Source organism: Clinocottus analis, unplaced genomic scaffold (assembly GCF_023055335.1).
Source record: "Clinocottus analis isolate CAN_PGR_092001 unplaced genomic scaffold, fCliAna1.0.p SCAF_24, whole genome shotgun sequence".
Classification (NCBI taxonomy): Eukaryota; Metazoa; Chordata; class Actinopteri; order Perciformes; family Cottidae; genus Clinocottus; species Clinocottus analis.
In genome coordinates, this window is record NW_027175976.1 from 8,900,966 (window position 1) to 8,924,819 (window position 23,854).

A 23,854-nucleotide genomic window follows, 5' to 3' on the forward strand; every position below is an offset into this window, starting at 1 on the left:
TTTTCTCATTTCCATGTCTTAATGTGGTCATGTGAAGCACGGTCACATGTCCAAATCTCATGTGTTGCTCTGTTTGGCTCTGTGTCACCGCATGCTCCCGCCCCTACACCGCTCGGCCTCCAACCAATCACGTTACACCCTCACAGTTCCCTGATCTGCCGATCACTGAAGATGTATGTATCCTGTCAACCAATCAAGTGAATCACCCACTTACACTTACACCCCATTGTATCAACTTGGACAAATGCACATCTGTACTGTCAGATTGAAGATTTCCTCAGGTGCACTGAGAGGAATCATAAGCACAAATTTGAATCTTAATTTACCGAGAAACCACAGACTGAACAAACTCACTCTTTCTCTTTGATGCTGTGCTTCAGTGTTGTACAGTGAGGCCTCTGAGGGAGACACTCCAACTGTGTAGCTACTTCGGCACATTGCCTCAAACTCTTGAGCAGTAATAGGACTAGCTCTTACTTTCCCATACTCTCCAAGCTGCATTCTCCGTCATAATAGACCATAGCACCTGAACACGTGTTTATTGTACATAAAATGCACATGCAGAGTTTGTGTAGGAAGTGTCTACAAAGCATGTCCTGCAAATCACTTAATCCCTCCCAATTGCAGTGAGAAGGTGACCGCTGTATAAAGGGACACAAGCAGACAACGTTTCCCGACAAAACTTGACAACGCAGTATTTAAAGTCAGTACGTCCTTCATATTTGATTACTTCATAAAATGATTTTTTATGGAAATCCAGGTATTCCTTTATAGATTTAACAGTTAATCCATGCAGCCTGTTCTCCTAAAAATCATATTAACAGACAACAATTGTTATCCATTGTCAATTACAACTAGAGGGAATCATATTTTCTCCCTCTTTCCCTCCCTCATCTCTAAAGTCTGAGGAAGTTCACGTCGGGAGGAGGTCGGGGCAGATTGATGGGTCAGACAAACACAGGATTTTCACCCAGAAGAAGTCCCATGTGAAACCAAAAGTCCTCATCAACATATTTTAATGTCACGATGCTTATGAAACTCAAGTTACGTAATACACAATTATCTTTTTTTACGTTTTTGTTTTGTTTTAAACTGACTGGTTTTGGGAGAAAATACAACTCTTCTGAATTGTAATTGAGAAGGCAGCTTAGTTGTATTGGAAAGTTATTTTTAGGAGACAAAGTTGATCTATAAGATCACAACGGAAAAAGTAAGGAGAAGCATTTTAGACTAAAACTTTTTGTGTGAACTGACGACCTTCTGACCCACGGCAGCAAAATGTGCATTGTTTGTAACAGGATGGCAGGATGCTGCTGGATTGACAATAGTCACTAAAATTCCAAACCAATTTCCAAACCTATTCCAAACTAACCCAGCACCGAAATGGTGCACCTAATACAACGTTTTTTTATTAAAACAAATACAGTATATATGTGTATTCAGTCCAAGTGTTGTAGAATATGGAAATGAGTAGACCAGACAATGAAAGTAAGAGCCATTTTGAGTTTTCTATTCTTTCCTGGCAGAAATATTTTAGTGTGCAGAAACTGAGGAGACAAATTGAAGCGTTAAAATTTGTAAAACAAATTCAAATTATTTGTGTCTTGAAAAGTGGCATTTCAGGCAATTCAAGAAATGAAAAACTGCACACCTACATTGGTTTAGTTTCAAATTGCAGGAAAGGAATCTGTATTTGTTGGCATCTCTCTGACATCCAAACAAGACTAGAATAACTATTTTGGCCAAACCTCCCAGTGATGGTGAGACATTGCTGACACGCTCACTTGGGAGCTAAATCTACTGTCATTTCCACACAGCAGCAGCTGTTTTGATGTTTCTTTGCCAACGTGTCTTTTCTGAGACAGACCATATGTTCTGAATTCTGAAAAAAGAAAAGAATGGACTTTTTTTTAGATTAAAGTTGTGAATTTAGGAAAAAAATCAAAATGTATTAGAAAAAAAACTTTGAAAGGTTGGATTAACGCTACAGATGCTGCCGGTAGAGACAGTGGTAACGCTAGCCGCCGTAGTCACCAGGGATATATATGTACACACATGTATATGTATACACACACAAACATTTAATCTAGTTTTTCATTTGTATTACTAATATAATTAATACATTAGTAGATTTTGCTTAAGTAAAGTATCAAAAGTAAAAGTTCTCATTATGCCACATCCGTCAGTCAGAGATATATTATTACATGTATTTGGATGTTCATGGATAGTAACAATACATCATTTAGCATAATTTGTAGATACAATCTTAATCTGGAAAGTAATAAGAAACGAGCCAGATGAATGTGGCAAAAAATAAAGTATCTGAAAGGATACACTCAAAGTACAAGTACATCAACAGTATACATTTAAGTAGAGTACTGAAGTAAATTTCTGACAATAACTTTCACTACACATATGAGAATGTGAGTTAAGTTTTAGGACATACTTGTAAACATGTGAACCCATCCTTTAGTCAGTTAAAAAACATACATTTAAATCTGGAGTTTGTGATTATAGCATAGGACGTTAGCCCAGCTGGTTTTCTAGAAGTTCCCATAAACACAGATTTCTTGCTCATGTTGGCTTGAAAATTGACTTTGAAGGTCCATTCTGGGCCTTAAAAACGTGGCTCGCACTTGACAAAACAAGCCCAACACTAAGTCCATTTCATAGCTTTTCCTAAACCAGTTAATGCATAGATATTGTAGCAATCAGTTTACTTGCTGATGTTGACAGAGAATAGGTTGTATGTACAATATAAAAGTTAAAATCTTCTCAAAATCTAGATATGGTAATTTTTTTTTGCACAGAGTCGGATCTGAAGATCATTACCACTAAATATGAAGCCGTGGCAACTTAGCTTACGAGCTAACATAGTGTGCTTTGCCTTATAGTGAAAAAAACTGCACCAGACTAAACCTTAAATTAAAATGTTGCAGCTCATTTGTTAATCCAAACAAAAAACAAAGTGTAAAAATCATTGGCTCAGTTGTGCTAAACTAAGCTAAGCAATGCATGCGCTAGCTTCACATTTAGCGCAATGACATGTTTGTGGTATCGATCTTCTCATCGAGCGCTCACCTAAATATTGAGCTATTCCTTCAATATCTTCCCCACTGCAGGACAAACTTTACCCCATACACAAGCCAATAAGACAGAGTCCTCTGTCTGCAGGCGGCAGGGAAACTGGGACGTTCAACACTCAGCCCTCCATTTCACTTCATAACACATATACAAGTGGCAAATGTCAACAGAGAGCTAAAATGGAGGAGGAGCTTTGTCAGGTCTGAGAAAATAACCCAGATGACGTCATTGTGATGTCACCGGGGTTATCTTGGCTTCGGTCTACAGAATGCAAATTTAACAAAACACATGCGTTACAAACTGAGGTATGAAGTTTGAAGGGCCTTTACCAGGTTGAGAGTTTAATGAAATATGATGTTGAGTTGCATTATAGGAAATGTAGGTATGGTGTCTGATCCATACTAGGGACTAAAAGTTGCCTCTCTGCTGCCTCCATTTCAATACCGAACTTTCTGTTAAGTGCAATACTAAATCAAACGGGGGCCCCTAAATGATGCAAAAGTAGCAGATGTATATTTCTATCGCAGCAAAGGATATTTAGTCCATTAGCGAGTGAGCGTTTCTGCTTTTGCTGACTCGTTAATGCCGGCAGCAATCATTAACATTATTTATTTATTTTCTTAATAATGCTGATGTCTATTTTTTTTATTCAGGGATAATTAAAACATTTAATCAAGCGATAGCTTAGAAGACAGGAGCATGACAATGAGGTGAAATGAACAGAGCTGAGTGTGAACACCCCGGTATCTGCAGTGTGGAGAGGAGCTTCAGTGGAAGTGGCAGCTTTGATCGAGTTAGAGTATTGTGTATCATAGTCAAGGGAAATATAACATTTATTTGGAGTGCCGTTTCAAGAGTTGACTCATAATCAAAGACTTAAATTACATTATAAGGGAGTTGACACAAGCTTGAATAGGATCATGATACACATTACAGATTAATAATGTATTTGAGTCAGAATTTTTTTTGTGAAGGATCACCTTGAAACAATCTGGGGCTTCATTAGTCAAGTTTCTAGCTCATCATCTAAAAGGTATCTACAGCAAGTAATTTGTTATTTTCATAAACTACAAAATAAATGGTCCAATAAACTAATAATTGAAGTACCAGATTGCTTTCTCAATCAATTAAACATCTGATTTGTTTCCCCTGAAGCTAGATTTGATATGTTCCCTGGTTTGATGAACAAGCCTGATATAAAACATTATTTGTATGAAGTAATACTATTTTTGTTCTTCTGAACTACCTGTGTTCATGTGTGTGCGTGTGTGTGTGTGTGTGTGTGTGTGTGTGCGTGTGTGTGTGTGTGTGTGTGTGTCCAGGAGTACGTAACAGAGCTGCAGGCATTGCTGCGCTCGGTGTCAGAGACGGACTTCAAGCTGAACTCTCCTGAATACTGGCCTGCAGCGTATTATAACCTGCTTCAGCAAGAGCACTGCCTGAAGGTCAGCACCACTTGTTTATGCTTCAGAGCCACTGATGATATTTCCTAGGTGATAATATCATGAAAAATCAAGCAGTAGGTAATAATGTAATGGCAAATATACACAGTTCATTTTTAGCATATACCTGTGCAAACCACATTTTTTCTAAATATTGTTTCTGAAACTGAAGAAATGAAAAGCAATGTGGTGAGAAAGGTCAGTCATGTCTTCACTGCTGATAGAGAGAGGAAGGGTTACTGCTGCTGAGACTGTGAACTGAGCTGAGCGAGTTAGATGAGAAGATTTATACCAATCTAAAATCTGGTGGTTCCATATGAAGTTACTGAAGCAGCGGAGAAACATTTAGCTCAGCTCTGTCCTGAAGTAACAAAATCCATCTACAACGCAGGAGGTGAAGGGGAACATTGAGGAGTTGCAAGGCCCAGTGGAGGGAGCATTGGCCCGCAGAGAGAAGATGGTGTCTGGGACTCGGCCTCTAGAGGGTCAGAGGATCCAGGAGACCGCCGCCCTCCTCAACACTAACTGGGACAAACTGAACAAGCTTTACCATGACAGACTAAAGTAAGGAGTGGGTGGAGGGATGCGGATGAATATTGATTCATTTTCTGGACGCATTTGAATGAAAAATTTGTGCGTGTGTGTTTGTAGGCGTTGGCAGGATTGCAACTCCAAGTGGCAGAAGCTTGTTTCCGATCAGAAGGCGATGGAGGAGTGGCTGAATGACGCAGAAAGTACTTTAAAACTGGTCGACAGTGAGCCGGCGGAATACAGACAGCACCTTAGGGTAACGCACATTGAACCGCAGACACAAGCATTTCTGTGCCAATATACAGACTGACTGATACAGATTTCAGCTGACTCATATTTTATCTCCAGTGTCAACCAACGCTGCTAAAGTGCCCTTGAGCAATGGCTTCGGTCGGCAATTTCTTCTTCTTAGTTTTGTGTCCACACTAATGACATAAAAAAAGACACATTCCCTGTCACAGTATGCTGAGGTCGTACTTGACATGACTGAATGAGATGTGACATTTCATGGCCTAACGTCATATCAAGACATGATCTGGCATCTATGACATCCAAAATGTGTTGTCATGATTCATTTATTGTCTATTTGTTGTGAAACATCAGATTATCATCTTCTGATTAAGTCATTAGTTAAATATATACTTCTTCAAGGACTCTTAAATTACAGGTTAAGCAACAAAAAAACATGTTCTAAAAAATTTAACTACCATATTTGAATGATTTGAAAAAATCACTAAGTATATCAAATTAGGCTTCAGCAGTATTCCATCCATCCATCCATTTTCCGCCGCTTATCCGGGGTCGGGTCGCGGTGGCAGCACACCCAGCAGACCGACCCAGGCTTCCCTCTCACCCGCAACATTTTCCAGCTCGTTCTGGGGGACCCCGAGACGTTCCCAGGCCAGCCGGGTTTACTTTAAAACCTTAAGGGTATGTCCGCTGAAGTAACTGTGTTGCCAGGTTACACAAACCACAAAGAGGGAGTCTTGTCTTTTGGATTTAATGTCACATGCTAACATTAATTCCAGCAAATTGTTGCTAAATATTGGGCTACTGTCTGGTCTGATGAAGTGCCATTCTATAAAATCACAAGAGGGGGTGGCACTTTTGACACACTAGTTAGTTTTGACAAGGCAATAGAGACAATTTACACTCAGGGATGGAAAGATGAAGAAAGTTGTTGAAACTATCCGTTTTTAATGTTCTTTAAGGCGGAGCTAATATAATGTTTTATAAATATAAATACATTTTTTATAAAGGATGTTGTACATTGAGCAGCAGAACTACTGATACTACCCACTCTAGTTTTAATACGGTCTGAGGGGAGGGATGATGCTGAGGATGGCTCAGCCATGATTTCAGACACGCTCTAACTCCTCAATTCAGTACAATCGAGTTCGGCCTTTTTGTCACATGTATAATGTGCTTACAAACAAATTTAAAATAGTACTTTCCCCATAGTGTATGCTTGAAAAAAGAAACAGGAACAATATCGATTGGTGCCCCCTTGTTTGAATGAAACAGCCCTCCTGGATGCTACTATGGCTACCAGGCATCAGTGGCATGTGATAGACTGTCTGCTTGGGTGACCTTCCATTGGAGAAAAAATGACATGCAGCTAGTGCTCCTTTTCTATTTTTTTGAGCACGGCACTAAATAAACATAGCTTGTTTTGATAATATATAATTTAATAACGCCTAAATAAGCAAGCCAAAAAAGACATGAAATGATATCAATACATGAAATGAAATGTCTGCTTGGACCAGATGGCAGTTGTGAAGAGGAAATTGCAGTAAGTGTTTGACAGTCCAGTCAGCCTCAATACAAACAGAACGCTTTCCTTTTTAGGCCTCATGTAACAATATGATGTCATCATATTCGACATTTCAATGTTACATCAACCCCAAAAGCTGAAATTGAAGGATTACGAAAAGCAATTTAAAACAAGCGTAGAACAACAAGCTTTTACATCACTGAGACACGGATGAATAATGTATGAGGGGATCATTTTCAAAAATGTCTGAGGGGATGCTTTTACAGACGTTTCAATGAGTTCACTTAGATTCTTGGCTGCTGTGGTTAAACCGATGCACTCAACCTTGTATATGAATTATTGCTCTATGTGTGTGTGCATATGTGTTTGCGTCATCAGACATGCCCACTTCACTTTGAGCTGCTGTGATCAGCTCGCAGCGTCCACCTGCACAGACGAGGACGCAGTGCCCAAGTGACAATCAAGTGCCATCTGGTACCTCAAATCACAAGCTGCCGTCTGAACCGCACCAATCCTGACCCTGCTATAGCTTAGGTTACAGACTGGCTAGGTCAAGAAAAAGTTCCAGTATGCTCTGCCCTACAATACCACAAATTGTGACTCCGTTTTAAACAAAATAATTTCATATCTGTCTATTTTTTGACCTTTTGACCAAGCTAAGCTAACTGTTTCGCCCAGTTCCTTTATGCTAAGCTAATTTAACCACCTACTGGTTTTAGTTTTGTCAATCTTTGAAGCCTATATAAAAAGTAAATAAACACATATCCCAATATTGCTGACCTATTTCATTAAAAGTAAGTAAGTAACAGAAACATTTAAAATCAATATTTCTGACCAATACGCCAGTCTGAGTGGTTTTACAGACTTTTTACGCAAAAAAACAAATTGAACAAATTACATGAATGGCATCGCTTTTATCCATCTCACAAAAAGGCTTTGATTAATTATTTCAATGAAGGTAAAAAACATGGAATGTCTATAATACTAATACTATTTGATACTATTATTGAAGGTAAAAAGTATTATTAAGTATTAAGTGATTATTTTATTATTTTAAGGGATTGTTGTTTTATTGTTTACCAAAGGAAACACAATATATTACAATTTGAGCTACATTTGACACAAATTGACACAAAATCCTCACCTCAAATCTTACTTTTATGTTGGGTGAAGCCCGGATATAGTTCCTGATTTGACCCGGCGCCGTAGGTCTGTAATGTCGGATCAGAAACGCTTGTTTTATCCTGCTGGATTGACGACCAACGTCCCAACAGGAAGACGAACACCTTTCACAAAGTTTTCTGCTACGTACAGGACTTTGACAGAATGTTTTTTGTCACACAACTACAAACATGTGGAAAAGGAATCAGTATTGTTGGCGCAGAGAGGTGGAAATGTCATGGTCACATTTCCTTTTTCTTTTAGGCTTCTCCAAACACAAGTCATCCAGCATCATACACACTGCCTTTTTTTTTACAATCTTGTTACTGGAAGTTCCTCTTTGCCGACAAAATGGCTGTGACCAACTTGTAGTGGTGTAGTCTGTCGTGTCTCTTGACACAGTAATCACCTGATCTGAAGTAGTGACCATCGTAATGGACAAAAATATCCTGAAGTCTTAAACCTTAAAATAAGTCTCCAGCATGTAAACACACAAATCAAAGAATTAAAAAAGAGCTAATCACCCACTTTGTGTGTGTGCAGGACCTGACTGAGGCCATCCCTCTCCAGGAAGTGGTGTTGTGCAGAGTGAACTCAGCAGGAGAGGACATAAGCCAGTTGAGCACACTGGATGACGCCTCGCGGCTCCGAGCGCAGCTTAAATTACTCAGCGCTCGCTGGGCTAACGTCTGCCAGCAGCTGAACGAGCGCAAGAGGAGGTGTGTGTTTTTGTGTGTGTGTGTGTGTGGTGGGGGAAGGGGGGGGGGGGGTTGTTGTTCATGAATAATCAATGTCTGTTTGACTTTCAAATGTCCCTAAAAGTACATTTTGCCTGCACATGCATGTGTGCCCTCATGCACAACATCAACAAGTCATTGTAAAAAATACGGCTACTTAATTTAATCAAGATTCAAGGAAATGTTGAAATGGTGTCGAGGAGAGTTTTAATGTGCATTGTTTGTACAAGTTGTACAAATTGTAGTTCTCTTTGCATTGTTTATATTCCGGGCGGAAAGTGAGAACCACTCTGTCGTGTGACTTATCCGACGGAGACTTTGTTCCTGTCTCACTCTCCTTTTTCCTCCTGCTGCCATCCTCGTCTCCTGCAGGTCTGCAGAGGCACGCACAGCGACTGCCGAACTGCAGGAGAACATGGGCTCCATGCTGGGCTGGTTGGACAAAGCGGAGGGCGTCCTGGCCATCCCTCTGCAGCCTGCTGAGCCACAGCACATCAGAGACACTCTGGGCAAAGTTCAGGTATCAATGGAGACACGACACAGCAGTCATAATGAGCTCTGTGTGTGTGTGTGTTTTTGTGTGTGTGTGTGTGTGTGTGTGTGTTCGTTTGTGTACATGCGTGGGTGTGTGTTGACCAGCATAATTTAATTTAGCTGCTACCTTAGTGTAAATTAGATCCAGTCCTTTATTATTAGAAGGATCTTATTACACTCAGCGTTAAAAGAACATTTGGCTGTGCTTCTGTGTGTGTGCTGCTCTGTTTAATTCAATTCAGACAGTATTATGTTTTCCAATGAGTTTCCATCATGTTTAATTCTGAAATCCAACCTCGAAAACATGTTATTGTCAGTGTGTGCGTGTGTACGTGTTTTTGGTTTTGTTAGTTTAAATAATTGGTTTGAAAAGGCTTGTGTCCTATATTAAGCCGCTGCAATTATTTCTTGCCTGTGCGTGTGTGTGTGTGTTTGCGTGCGTGTGTGCGTGCATTTCAGGTACATGTGGAGGAGCTTCCTGCCAAGAGGACAGCGATGGAGGATCTGAACTACAAACACAAACAGATCACACTTCCTGCAGAGAGACAGAAAGACATCAAGATAATCAACACTCGCTGGGCTCAGGTTAGCGGCAACCACCGTGAATACCACGCTGACGCCAGTGTTGCTTGAGTATTCCTCTTTTCTCATCATTGCAATACAGAAGTCCTGAGCCATAATAATTCTGGTGATCCAATGTCTTATCTAAATGGTTTTCACACTTGTGTTTGTCTTAAAAACACGTGAGGAAAACATTTTTTGCCCAAGAGCTTTTTTGAATGTCCTTAATTTTTGTGATACAGGTGAAAAAAAGAATTGCCAGGCAAATAAGTTGTACCTGGTAAATTTTTTGTCTGTTTTTCGTCTGATGTAACAGTAATGTCTGCTTATTTAGTTATATTATTGAATTTATTAATTGAATTTAGTTATTTTTAATTACATGTATTAATTAAATCTAGTTTTTTTTTTAAAATGTATTCATTGAATTTAGTTTTTTTTTAAATTTAATCTTGTTATTTCACAAATCCTGTGATTTGAAAAACAAATTAATGAATCGGTGGGTGAGAAAAGAAATAAATCACAGCCTGTTCTTGTTTAGGTGTCCCAGGCTCTGCCTGAGCGTCAGCTGGAGATCGAGGGTCTGCTGAGGGAGCTGGAGCAGTTTCAGGGTCAGCTCGGTGTTGTTTCAGCCTGGGCGTCCAACACGAGGGACAAGCTCGAGCACAGCCCTGAGGAGCCGCCACCAAGGGTGGGACGCACACACAGCTGTAAAGCCCGATTTTCAGAAAGTAAACTTCTTTTGAATAAAACCTTTCTCCGTTCATTTCTCCAGCTCATCGAGGAGGTGCAGGTAAAGCAGCCAGAAGTGGAGTTAGTTTTAAAGCGAGCCGATCAACTGTACAAGGACAGTCCTCACAGCCAACCAGACAAGGTGAGAAAATGCAAAACGACCTGTTAATGATTTATCTGTTGAAACCAACTAACAGCATTCTTGTTGCACATATGCTTTTTTATATTTCCCACCTGAAGTTTCCATATGCAAATAAAAGCATTTAATTCCATCAGTGCAAATACATGTGTAACTTTGTGTGTGGCGACAGATGAAGTACATCAAGCTAAGGGAAGACTGGACTGTGATCCTGGAGCTGGTGCGGCAGCATAAGGAGAGGATGGCCGTCCTGCTGGTGGCCAAAAAAGCCAGTAAGACATTATTTTCTCCATTGGAGATGTAACCTTCCATGCAGCTGTAGGCATACCTTTTTTGGATTTTTCTGCCAATGTTTTGATAGTTTTAACATGTTTGGACCACTTCACCATAACTAGACAACAGTCTGGATAGTTTATTTTATTATATAGTTTTGTCTTTTTAGTTATCTTGTACAGTGTGTACTGTACGAGAGAACAAGCCCCTACAAACATACACACGCACACTGAGGTTCAGACAGGAATAACATTAATACTGATTTTAAAAATCATATTAATATAACTACATTTATTTTAAAAAAAGCAATCAGGGGGTCAAATAATATTTTTTTAAATTGATATATCAATATATATTTTTAATCTCACAACAAACAAAGCAAGTATTGTAAGACAGATAAAATTACAGAGATAGAAAGAGATATAAATGTGTTCCATGATTCTATAAATCAGTCACCAGTGGTTTCTGGATTGCCCTTTTGAAGCCTCAAGTTTGATGATATTGCCATTACCGTTTTGGAATATGGCCGTTGCCATGTTGTTTATTTGGCAACCAATAAACAGAGGTTGCCATATTTGGAATGGGAGGATTGATGTAGAGACGACATACACGGCTCTGGTAGCAGTCAATCACAGTAAACTCGCCCTAAAGCGTACCATGCTTTATGGTCTGTTTGACTCTAAATGGACCATCATTTACCATCAAATGACCATCATGCTGTATTGAAGAAGACCTGAAACGAGAGATTAAGGCCATAATGTTTACCGAGGGAATAAATCAATTTAGAAGTAGGGTCATTTTCTAATAGACTTTGATACAATCAGACTTCTTTTTGCAAGTTGAGAGTCGCCCCCTGCTGGTCAGTAAAGAGAATGCTAGTTTTAAGACATTTGCGCATTGGCTTCACTCTGCAGAACCAGAGGTTGTCCCCTGCTATAACGGGACATAAATAAGTGGTTTCAAACGTTAAATGTGTTTGTTTGTGTGTATCCTAGATGAAAGTCTGACAGGGAGTTCCATGCCTGAATCTGCGGCACTAGCTCAGTTCAACAAGTCCTGGGCTGAGCTCACTGATTGGCTGACCATGCTGGATAACATGGTGCAGAACAAGCGCGTGGTGGTGGCAGACCTGGAGGACATCGACGACAACATCAGCGGGCTCAAGGTCAGAGATCCTTGTTTACAACCAACACTGAAGCAATTGTTGTGGTCTGTGTACAAAACAATGGTTCATTTGAGCTGCTAAAGTGCACTAATCAATGTGTTAATACACCAGTAAATTACAAATATTGATTTTGGTGTTTTCAGGTATCCCTGCAGGAGCTGGACCAGCGGCGTCCCCTCCTGGACAGACAGGTCACAGCAGCCCAGAACCTGAAGAACAAAACCAGCAACCAGGAGACCCGCAACGCTATCACTGAACGCAGTACGACCCTTTACACACACACATTACAAAAATTAAAGCTATGAGAAAAACATATAATTCTATCCATGTTTCATTGGTAAAACAAGTTAACGCCAAATAAAAGCAGATTAGATTCTCTATAAAGCCTGTACCTTATCTGCATATTATTTACATATGCCACACCCTAATAATGCATGTAGGATACTACGTTAGAAAGGTACTACTTGCATGTGTTACACAGTGTAAACACTTGCAATGTCCAGCCTTCCACGCTCGCTTCTTGCACTGGATATTCACACTTGTGAATAAATGTTTTACAGTTTTAAAAGGGAGAAATAATTGTCTTGTGCATTTAGAGACCCCCTTGACATTTTGCAATTGAGTGGTCTCAAGTGCGACAGGATTTCCCTCTTTTACCTAGCCCTTAAAGGCTTTCTTTATGACTTTTGAAAAAAAGACAGTATACCATCTTTTCTTTTTCCATAATAGCTACACCAGCTACTTTTTTCTAGACCTAATACTGACGAGGATGTCGTGGGTCGACCCCATCAGATTATGCTTGTGCAAAGCAAAGCCCACAGCGAGCTCTTAGCTTGCTAAATGCTAGCTAAAACTGAGGCATTAACCACTGCGGTCTGCCCATGTTAAGGTATCTAATTCACTGTAACTATAAGCTATGATTCGTCATTGAAGGTGCTATATTTCTTATGTGCGTTTATATATTTGCCGTTTTCCTACTTTCTGTCATTGTAGTTGACAGGCTTCAGACTCACTGGGAAGACTCCCAGACAAAACTCTACGACAGGACGAAGCAACTCCACAATATGCAGCAGGACTCCACCAATTGGCTGGATGCCAAGAAGGGGGTGGATCACCTCATCAAGCGGGCCAGTGAGAGGCTGGAGTCCTGGCAGGAAGTCACGTACACGGTGGACGACTTAAAGAAACAAAACGCAGAGTTGAAGGTCGGGCAAAAATGTTTTACACTATCAGTTTTCTTTTGTGTGTCAAAATTAGCATAATCATGATCGCACCTTCTCAAGATGCACACATCTTGCTTGTGAGCTTTATAAAAAAGACTGCTAAAATACAAATTATCACTCGTAATTGGGATGACTTTAAGACATTTAAGACATCACATATAAAGTTCTTTCAGTTTGTCAATTTCCCTCTTGTTCTTCTCTTTTCTTCCTTAGCTCTTTGCAAAGGAGCTGCAGCAGTGGCACGGTCAGGTGGATGAAACCAACGCCCTGGCTGACAAACTGCTGACACTGTACGCCAATGATGACACGCACAAGGTCATCCAGGTCAACGACAACATGGTGGCCACCTGGACACACATCAACAGGCGGTAAGAACACAGAGAGTGCGTGTGTGCGTGTGTTTGTGTGTGTGTGTGTGTTTTCATACGTTTAGAGTGTGAGCCACTTATATCCCTGGAGAAATAAGACAGGTTTCCTTTTATACTGTTGATGAGTCCTTGCTGAAGCACAGGTTGCTTATTTCAGAGATGTCTCTCTGTCACTAACTGTTTAAAAGTTCTGGTCTCAGTTCAAATTGTTTAAATGGAGTACCCTAAAGTTCTGTGTTCGGCCCACTTTTTTTTTCTTTATTTACTTAAAAAATTGAACTGTGAATGGAATGCATTTTGTATATCTGTGAATGGAACAGTGTGCATTAAATATTTTGCAGTCTCAGCTATGAAAATAGGGTTTAATTTGATAAAAACCTCTAGCTTTATAACCAAGCAACATATGATTACAAAATAAAAATCTAATTGAGATTTTTTTATGAAACTGAACCTAAAAACAAAACAGAAAAAAAAAGATTAAGTTCTTACTTCTACCAGCATTGACAGGTGTGTGCACCGTCTACATAGTTTTTCTTGGTAACATATGTTTACATGTGTTTATCTTCAGGGTTTCAGACAGAGAGGCAGCTCTGGAGGCAGCTCTGAAGTTGCTGCAGCAGTCATACCTCGACCTGGACAAGTTCCTCAACTGGCTGACGGAGGCTGAGACAACCTGTAATGTTTTAATAGACGCCACCAACAAAGAGAGAATGCAGGAGCAGCCGGAGGCAGCCAGGAACCTGCTGGCACAGTGGAAGGTAGGACACACCGTTATGTATTACATACAGTATACTCCTGCAAAGAAAAGGATACTTACTGCCCAACCGGCCCAGCTGAACACCAAGGGCAAAAGTGTGTTACAGCGCTTTGTGTTCCATATGCAAAGGATAAGAGATGTGACTAAATCTTTCCAGGGTGAGTCAGGTATAAAAAAAATATCCTCCTGCTCTGAGATAACCCTGTTCCTCTCTTGAATAAAGCTCCTAACTCCAGCAGAAACAGAACATATTGATGACATTGGCATAGCTTAGCTAGCCTTCTTCAGAACAGCAAAAAAAAAATTTTTTTACAAATAGGCTCTCTGTTCAGCTTCTCTCTGGGATCCGTTCTGATTGGAATCCTCCTAACCCTGTCGACTCTTGTGTGGACACTGTCTGGGTCAGTGTCTTAAAAGCCTGGACTCCAGAGGCCTGAAAAATCCCGATCTGCACCCGGAATGGAGACTTGGCTTAGATGTTTTTATCCTCCCACAGTTGTTTAATCACTGGTCATAACTCTTAATTGTTCAAGTTTTGGATTAACCTCATCATTTTTTAATCAGCAACACAAACATTTTTGTGCACCCATATTTACTGACTATATATCCCAACTAATATTGATCATAAATGCATTCAAACAGCTAAGATGGAGTTGACGATGAGAAGTCAGGGAAATCTACAGACTTGGCATAGTTAGTTGATACATTTGAGGTGAGGGGGTCTTTTACAACTTTAATCTCGGAATTATTTTGAACAGAATATTCTAATGCAATATTTTGTCAGATGGGATCGATCAGACAGTTTGTGACAGAGGGTTTAAGACTGTCTTCCTTGACTGTCTTCCTCGGCTAGTATGACAGGAATGCTGACATGGCAGTATAGAGAGATCTCATTGGCCAGTCAGTGCCTGGCAGACGACTGGCCAATCTCCCCCCACACTGCATTGTGGGTGTTAAAGGGAAGGCTCTGTTCTGTGAGAGAACATATTTTGACCCTTTGCTGTCACCCTGCACCCACACACACTATCTAGTGGAACGGCGTGTGCACGATGCTCTTGCGCACACACACACATCCACATGCTGTAAAGGAAACACAATATGCTGCACACATGCCGCATTTTGGAAATGAATTTTCAGATACTTCCTTTTTCACACACACACTGTCAGTACAACAGCAGCACTGTATGCAGAGCTGAGATAGTCTTCTGTGTCCAATTATAATGGCGTGCAGCAACACAGCGTAGCATCCAGGGAGCGCACACTCACTCACACACACACACAGGCTATAACACTGTATGCAGATAACGTTTAATTGGAAAATGAGCGCATGTATAGTTTATGCACCCTTTCAAGCTCTCCCTGCCTCTCTCCTCCTCTTCTTTCTTTCTCACCCTCTCTGTCGTTAACACTGACTCACACCCTTCAACTCCCTTTTATGGGGAACTCACTCTCCCTCCATCCCTCTAGACTCTCCCTCCCTTCCTCTTCATTTCCAAATCCCTCTCTTTGTCACACGCATTGAACGGAGGGCATGCTTCTGCAGTCACATTGAGTGCTAATCTTGAGGAACTGGAAGAAGCAGAAGATGATGCTTATTCTTCCACTTCTTCGCCTTGACATCTAGTTTTGGGATTCCAGAGTAAAGTTTTGAGGATGCTGCGCAGGAAGGTCTACCATGTTCAGGTTGGGAAAGAAAATCCAGAGAGCTTTTCTTTTGCTTTTAAGCATTGCAGTCCTAAATTAAGGCATTTTGTTTTAAGAAGAATGTGTCATCTGTCCAAAAAAATATTTCGAGATATAAAATCAAGCTAAGTATTAAGTGTTAGAGTACTACAATTTTAACAAATATGACACAAGCTGCACTTTGACATATTTATAGTGGATATACATCCACTAGTTCAAAAGTTCAAAGACATATTTTGCTGTAAAATTTGCTCCAACTAAATGGCAAGTAGGGAAATATAATATATATTATGAGATTTTTTTTTCTGAAGAAAGAAAAAGTAGAATCATGTAAAACCCTCGGAGGCACATGTCCACAAACCCAAAATGATACAGAAAACAAAAAGAAAAGGGTTTTGTTTGGTAGTCACATCTTTAGGAGTCTATTCGCTCCTAGTGTGAACAACTGAATCCATTGTCCTTTTCCTAGTCATTGTCGCTGTTTTGGGTTCTGAATAACATCCATTTATTCTACTTCTGTGCTTCTTCTACTTCTGTGCTTCCTTCAATTTCAAACAATGTCTCAGTTTTTTCCAGTCTTCATATCTTTAGCCATTTTTCCTAGATATGGGGACCCCTTTTCTTTGTGATAGCATTTTTACAAGCTATCAACAGTATTTTGACCAATACCTATCCCTCGTGGCCTTTATGCACCCGGGGCATGATGATGCAATGCGAAGTTGCAGCACTTTGTCAATAAAAGGAATATATTCGTGCAAGCAGAGGTACAACTACCGAAACCTGCTGACCCAGAGCAGCATCTGGCAGTCTGTCTGATGTAGATCGTTGCATAGCTTAAGCTACTCTAAGCTATTATATTGAGTTCCCTTTTAGCAAAATGATCTGACTGCATTTGAGTTCCCTCTGCAAAACAGTGATGCAGTGATTATGTTTAGGGCTGTTATTGTGAAAGGTGAGAACGAAAGGAGTGGATCTGATATACGCTGATATACTGCTTATTTGTCATAATATTTACAATCACAGGAAATATGTGCAAGCAACAATATATATGTGCACAAACATATTGTTTTGACAAAAAAAACTAATCCAAGCAGAAGCAGGGGCGAGCTATTCAACGGTGAGGACAGGGTTTTGAGGGAAAGCGTTCCAAAAACTGGAATAAAATCAATGAGTCATGCGTCAAATTGAAAGAACACATTCTTCAATGACAACAAAAAAAACCTAGATATAAAGACATAGATTTATGATGACGGATAAGCCTCTGGGGGATAGGGGCTTTATATCTGGGGTTCTCGTCTGAAGAGCAGATATCCGGGCCAAGACTTCCTCTTCCCTCATTGTTCACAGTCTGATTAGCAAGCGATTTACCACAAGTAACCAGTTTACAAGCTAATTTTAAAAGGTATATCATAGTCACCCGGTGGGTTCCCAGAATACATTTTGGTCAATGCCTCTTTTGCTATACACACGGACTGTTTCCCTGCATTCATTCATAGCCTGCTCGAATGCAAAAAGTCAGAACTACAAACGCTAACCAGAGCGCATACGATGACAAAATTCAGGTTCTACATGTGAAAACAGAATCTGTTGAAAGGTGTTCAGACTGTTTTGACTTCAAAGACATTACAGTTTAAATTCATTGAACACAGGTGGGACTACAGCTGTCGAAGTTAGTAGCTGATTTCAGGCTGAAACACACATTAGGACATTTCAGTGCAACAAAGGCTTCCATCCACAATACATTTAGCCCTGCATTATGGCTCAATCCTGTGTTGCTGCTTTTAGAGAGTAAATCACTCTCTCAGATCCCATTCCCATTACTGAGCACTCGAGCAGTAAAAAAAAGTGAATTCCTGAAAGATGGCCGCTATTACAAAGAAAATGAAGTGTGTGCTCCAACAGAATTTATTGCTCTCGCTTCTTTTCCACTAACTCTTACTGTGTGTGTGTGTGTGTGTGTGTGTGTGTGTGTGTGTGTGTGTGTGTGTGTGTGTGCGCACGCGCGTGTGTGTGCGCACGCGCGTGTGTGTGCGCACGCGCGTGTGTGTGTGTGTGTGTGTCACCAGGACCTCCAGGCAGAGATTGACGGCCACACAGAGCTGTATCACTCCCTGGATGAAAACGGGCAGAGGATCGTGACCTCGCTGGGGGACTCTGAGGATGGAGTTCTGCTCCAAAGACGTCTGGACAACATGAGCCAGCGTTGGAACGACCTGTGCAACAAGACCCTTAGCATGAGGTGAGGCCGGGGCTCAGTCTTTATTTCGGACCAACATGGAGTTTATATAAAGCATGCAAGACAATAAAACTGTAAAACTTGATAAAAAAAAAGTCTTTGCTTCAAGGGCCCACTTGGACTCAGAGATGGCCCCGTGGAAGAGGCTCCACATGTCGCTGCAGGAGCTACTGAACTGGCTGAGGCTGAAAAGTCAACAGCTGGAAAAGGAGCCGCCTGTTGGGGGTGATGTCCCCGCTGTGCAGACACAGCTGGACACACACCGGGTAGGAGGAAACACACACTATGTGGGACAGGGACAATTAGACTGCTTGTCTTTACAGCATTTTTATTGAAAAATGTGACACTTCTGCTGATTCTGAAGTTGTTGTAGAGTTGTCTGTAAAGTTGGCCTGAAAATACAAGATATGTGTATTTGCTTTCTATTCCATAAGTACATACAGGCGGATGTTATTTTTTATTTTTATTTTAACTGAACATTGTCTCCTCCAGTGAGTCATTTTTAAAGCTCTACAATAGCCATATTTCCTTCTATTTCTTTAGAAGAAAATAGATAAGAAAAGCTTTAGAAAAGCATAAAAAGTAAACGGCTAAATTCAATAAAACTTCCTCAATTGCGCAAAATAAATGTGTACGCTCACTTGATGTGGTTTTTGCCTTCATAGATAAAGGGTTGATGCACTAAATGGGATATGGAAACAGTGAACATTTACTCATTTGACTAATATGACACTACTGGCTGACATGAAGGAACAATTTAAACTTGTCCAGTTGGAACCAATTCCCAAAGATCTCTCGTGTCCGGTTGGCAACCTCTCCTTCTTTTACTCTGTTTACTTTTCTAGCAAACATGCTTTATTTGTGTCACACCCGTGACGATGTACACCAGTGCTGACATTAGGCGAAGGCAGCTTACACCAGTGCAGACACAGAGAGACAGACGCTCACATCCACACCTGCGGGCAATTTAGTGTTATCGTTACTCATTACAAATGTTTTTGGACTGTGGAAGGTACCTTGAGTACACAGAGAAAACCCACGCTGATGCGGGGAGAACGAGGAAATTCACACAGAATGTCCGTCTAGAATCGAACCCTGGCCCCGTTTGCTGCGAGGCAACAGTGCCAGTCACCACATCACTGTGCTAAGGAATTGAGTGAAAGGAATTCACTTTTCCTTTTTGTCAGTTTTAAAAGTTGCCTAAAATTCGATTGACAATTTAATGGAAACCTGACGAGTGGCGTCTAGTTCCAGTTCTCTAATGTAATTAAAGGATGTCTTCAAACCAGGCCTCTACTCAACACACACACTTGATCATCTGTTCTTTCACTTTCAACAAAACTATTGCCAAGGAAAGTGTAGCACAGGACCACGTGGACTTTTGTGTTTTGCTGTCTGCTTGTGCTGTTTGGTCTATAACTCAGGCATCACATTATTCCTTTTTGAATTTTGAACAATTAGACATCTGATCATATCAGGATACAACATCATTTGATCTAATTTGTAGTTAACTTTATTATTCAAAATTTTGGGCGGGCTGGCGAAAATGTTGTTTCTTACTGGTTATTATCTGAGTGTAGCTCAGTGTCTTAATAGAAGACAACAGGTCATGATGCTTCAGCTCAGCACCAGTGCAATAATAAACCAACGAAAAGAGCCTGTTTGATACTTTCATCATAAAAGTTTTGTGGTTTCATTGTAAAAGCAGCTCATTTACATTTGAGGCCAATTTAATGTACTCCTGACTAACAGATAAAAGGCTCAGAATAAATGGAAAGTTTTGTTGAACAGGTTAAAGGAAAACCCATTTTATGCACCATTTCATGCAGAAAAACAGAAAAAGAACGAGATGATTGGTCTGCTGATTTGATCATTTTATGTTTAAAACTACAATGGTGAGTTCTTCCAAATATTCATTGAGGACAGTCAAAGCATTGCATAATAAACCCAGACATGTTTAGTTTGAAGGGAAACTTGCACAGAATACATGCAATAGGATTTACTTCTAAGGCTGTTTTAAGCATCCTTGCAGCAGCGGTCTCTGGCTATTATATCTGTGCATCTGACCACCATGATGCTACTTTCAATGAAAGTAAAAAACATTCATAAAAATACCTTTTCCATGTGTGTGTTTGCACAGGGCTTCAGAAGGGACTTGAGGGCTAAAGAACCAGTTGTGACCAAGGCTCTGGATGATGTGGGAGTCTTTCTGTCTGAGCTGCCCCGGGACACACCATCACCTGAGCAGAGGGGTAACACACACACGTTTCCAAAAAAATATTAATTTCTGAAAAGTCTGCATAGAAAACACTGCAAATGTGTCTTAAAACCTGGAATGGGTATGCATTATTTGCACTTCCTGTTCCCTCGTCTCGAAGTCAATGGGTTTTTTGAATGGGCTTTTGGTTGATTGAATAGATGTCTGTGTTAAACACAAACTTAGTTTACTGACAAAAATACTATTTACATGTCTGGGGATTGTTCAAAGAAGACCCATTTATTTTAGAGGCTTTAGAAAAGAGGCTTAAAAACCTTCATTTGAGTAAATATTTCGCAACCAAATCATATAGTTTTTTTCAGGATATTGAAATATTGTTTCTTTATAATTCATTTAATACACTTGTTTCTTTACAGGGCTTTTAAACATAAAAGCAGTACATTAGACCATGAATATGAGATATGAGTTACAATATTACAATCCCTTCTCTCTACATTGTGGGGGTTGGTTTATGGCATATATATATATATATATATATATATATATATATATATATATATATATATATATATATATATATATATACATATATATATATATATATATATGGGTTACATTGTCTTTTCAATTCTTCACAGTTCATGCCCTCTGGCGTTCCGGAGCATAATGCAGTGCACAGTTCATAGAGTATAAACGCCTCAATTCATGCTCACAGCTCGTGTAACGAGGATAAACAAAGCTTGACCTGGCTACTTATTATCTTGAGTAACCAGGTCATGATTTCCTGAAAGAAACATTGCCGGTGAGTTTTTAAAATATGAAGTGAATTTAACAGACCTGTCTTTTGCCCAGACCTGAAGCCCTCTTCTTTCATCTCTGACTTATACAGTGATCTTTGGACCCTAGTAACAGCTTGGTAACAACCACACATGGGGGTTAACACACACACACACAGACACACACACACACAGACACAGACTTTCCTGCAGCACCTTGTTCACCATGGCTTCAGGCCGGTTACCAGGCTCATAGAAAACAGCTGAACTTTAACTGTGGCCCATTAAACCCATTCAGCCGCCAACTCAAACGCACTTGGAGAACACAGAAAAGAAAGAGTGAACTCCAGCTGCTAACAAGCATTTACTTCCTCTCAGAAAGTCGTTCCGTCTCTGTGGTCTGACCTTCAAAATCGGCGACATCTAGGGACGCCTAAAAAGCTGAATTGACACAGTGCTTTTGAGAATATGACATTTTGCTTGCTTTAAATTCAGCCGGCTCTCTTAAAGGAGAACCTGTGTCTCTACAAACAACCTGAGTGGTTTGACATATACATCGCTCCTAATCGCTTCATTGTCGCAGCTAATGCCTATGCTTTTGGTGGCCCACGTCAGAAAAGGGGCTCTGGATAGGTGAAGACAATCGATTGACAACAGCAGGATGGAATACAGTTGCAGGTGCTCTTCTTCTAAGTAATGATGGTTGTGTAACAGCAGGATTCTTCTCCTCATTAGGACATGCATTTCCACACAGATTGTCGGTGGAATTAAACGTTATTAATTTAATATATTTATACCCACAAAAGTGTTTGAATATGATTTTTTTAAAGAAACAACGCGGAAGTTAACTGTTTTCGGAACATTCTTGATTTGATTCTGATGCCTCTTTCAGTCAGCCTTCCATTCAGACTCCAGCTGGCCCTTCGGTACCAACCCACTGGGCACCAAAACTACGCAGCTGGATGCTGGAGGCCGAGGCCGTATATTGCGTATGGTGCGTAGTGCAGACTGTCGTCTGACAGTCTGCATTACGCACTTTTGGTTCTGCCATGTCTCCCTTCCACCCTTGTAGTTAAAAGCTCTATCCCAGCAATATACGGCTTTGGCCTCCAGCAGCGTGGTGGTTTTGGTGCCCAGTGGGTCGGTACTGTAGGCCCCACTGGAGTCTGCAAATTGAGAGCTTTTCAAAAGGAACTCTGGTGCTTTGTACCACAACCTTTGTCCACAGGAACCGCCAAAATATAAATTGAAAGTACATTTTCTGACTATTTTCTTGAGTTCTTTAATTTTTATGATATCCCACATGAATTTGTGTTGTGTGCCACCACACAATTGCTGCTTTCATTATCCCCGATGTTAATCCAGGATCTCTTCTTTCCACAACCCTTAGATATCAGCCCTGAGGAGCGTGCCCAGAATGTTGGGCGAGTCCTACGCAAAGAGGCAGAGGATGTGATGGCCAAGTGGGACAGGCTCAACGGCGACTCGGCTGACTGGCAGAGGAGGCTGGAGCTGGCTCTGGATCGGCTGATGGAGCTCCAGGAGGCGGAGGACCTGCTGGACGGACAGCTGCGGCAGGCTGAGATGGTGAAAGAGGCGTGGGAACCGGTTGGTGACTCCGTGCTGATTGATTCCCTGCCAGAGCATATTGAAAGAGTCAAGGTCAGATTGAATGAAGCTCACTTTAAAATATAGCAGTGTGTAAAATGATTTTCTTTAGGTAGACACCTTAAAGAATGACCCACTTAACAAATGAAATATCATTTTAAGTGTAAACTATATTTAGAATATATTTTCACACTTTATTAGCCAGCTATTAGACAGCTCTTTCTGCCGAGGGATTGGAACCGTTATTTATGCTCTCTTTCAAGCTATTTCCAGGTAATTTTACTTCTCAGTTGTTGGGTGTACTGCTGCCTCAATTGATAGTTAGTTTATGTTAGTGTGTGACTTTGACTTTGATTTAAAGGGGTAAGTTCGGATTCACCAAGGTCACACAAACTAAATAGAGGGAAATGATTATTTCTATCAATAAAGTCCTGTGGAGATAAAGAGAGCATATAGATAACGGCTTCCGTTACCCATCAGAAAAGGCTGACAGCAAAATAAACCTGTGAGAATATTATATATTTATATATATATATATATATATATATATATATATATATATATATATATATATATATATATATATATATATATATATATATATATATATATATACACATTGTCTGTTTCTTCAAATGGAAGATTAAATAACTTTTTAAAATATTAGTTAAACTGCATATTTCCTGAATGTGCCTTCGGGGATCAATGAAGTAATTATCTATCTATCTATATAATATATACACACAAACTTTGCTTAGGAATCGAAAACACATTTCCCCCCGTCCAAAGCAGAACATTGTTTGTAGTACCAAGATCTAAAAAATATTTGTTAATGATTCATTGGTGTTTAAATGC

General features: G+C 40.2%; 1 protein-coding gene across 3 annotated transcripts in view; it reads left to right on the forward strand.

The window, feature by feature from the left end:
* Window positions 1-23,854, forward strand: part of dmd (dystrophin) — a 267,135-nt gene that overhangs the window by 187,480 nt on the left and 55,801 nt on the right. For 2 of the 3 annotated variants that reach the window (XM_068590511.1, XM_068590507.1), the window contains exons 46-63: window positions 4,407-4,529; window positions 4,918-5,090; window positions 5,178-5,313; window positions 8,536-8,711; window positions 9,102-9,249; window positions 9,723-9,848; window positions 10,363-10,512; window positions 10,597-10,695; window positions 10,865-10,964; window positions 11,961-12,130; window positions 12,274-12,391; window positions 13,124-13,335; window positions 13,567-13,721; window positions 14,290-14,479; window positions 18,228-18,400; window positions 18,507-18,663; window positions 20,538-20,649; window positions 22,782-23,053. In XM_068590511.1, coding sequence (XP_068446612.1) covers window positions 4,407-4,529; window positions 4,918-5,090; window positions 5,178-5,313; window positions 8,536-8,711; window positions 9,102-9,249; window positions 9,723-9,848; window positions 10,363-10,512; window positions 10,597-10,695; window positions 10,865-10,964; window positions 11,961-12,130; window positions 12,274-12,391; window positions 13,124-13,335; window positions 13,567-13,721; window positions 14,290-14,479; window positions 18,228-18,400; window positions 18,507-18,663; window positions 20,538-20,649; window positions 22,782-23,053 — 2,790 coding nt within the window. Of the gene's footprint in view, window positions 1-146; window positions 174-4,406; window positions 4,530-4,917; window positions 5,091-5,177; window positions 5,314-8,535; window positions 8,712-9,101; window positions 9,250-9,722; window positions 9,849-10,362; window positions 10,513-10,596; window positions 10,696-10,864; window positions 10,965-11,960; window positions 12,131-12,273; window positions 12,392-13,123; window positions 13,336-13,566; window positions 13,722-14,289; window positions 14,480-18,227; window positions 18,401-18,506; window positions 18,664-20,537; window positions 20,650-22,006; window positions 22,070-22,781; window positions 23,054-23,854 lie in introns of all 3 variants that reach the window. The other variant, XM_068590506.1, reaches the window with a different exon arrangement.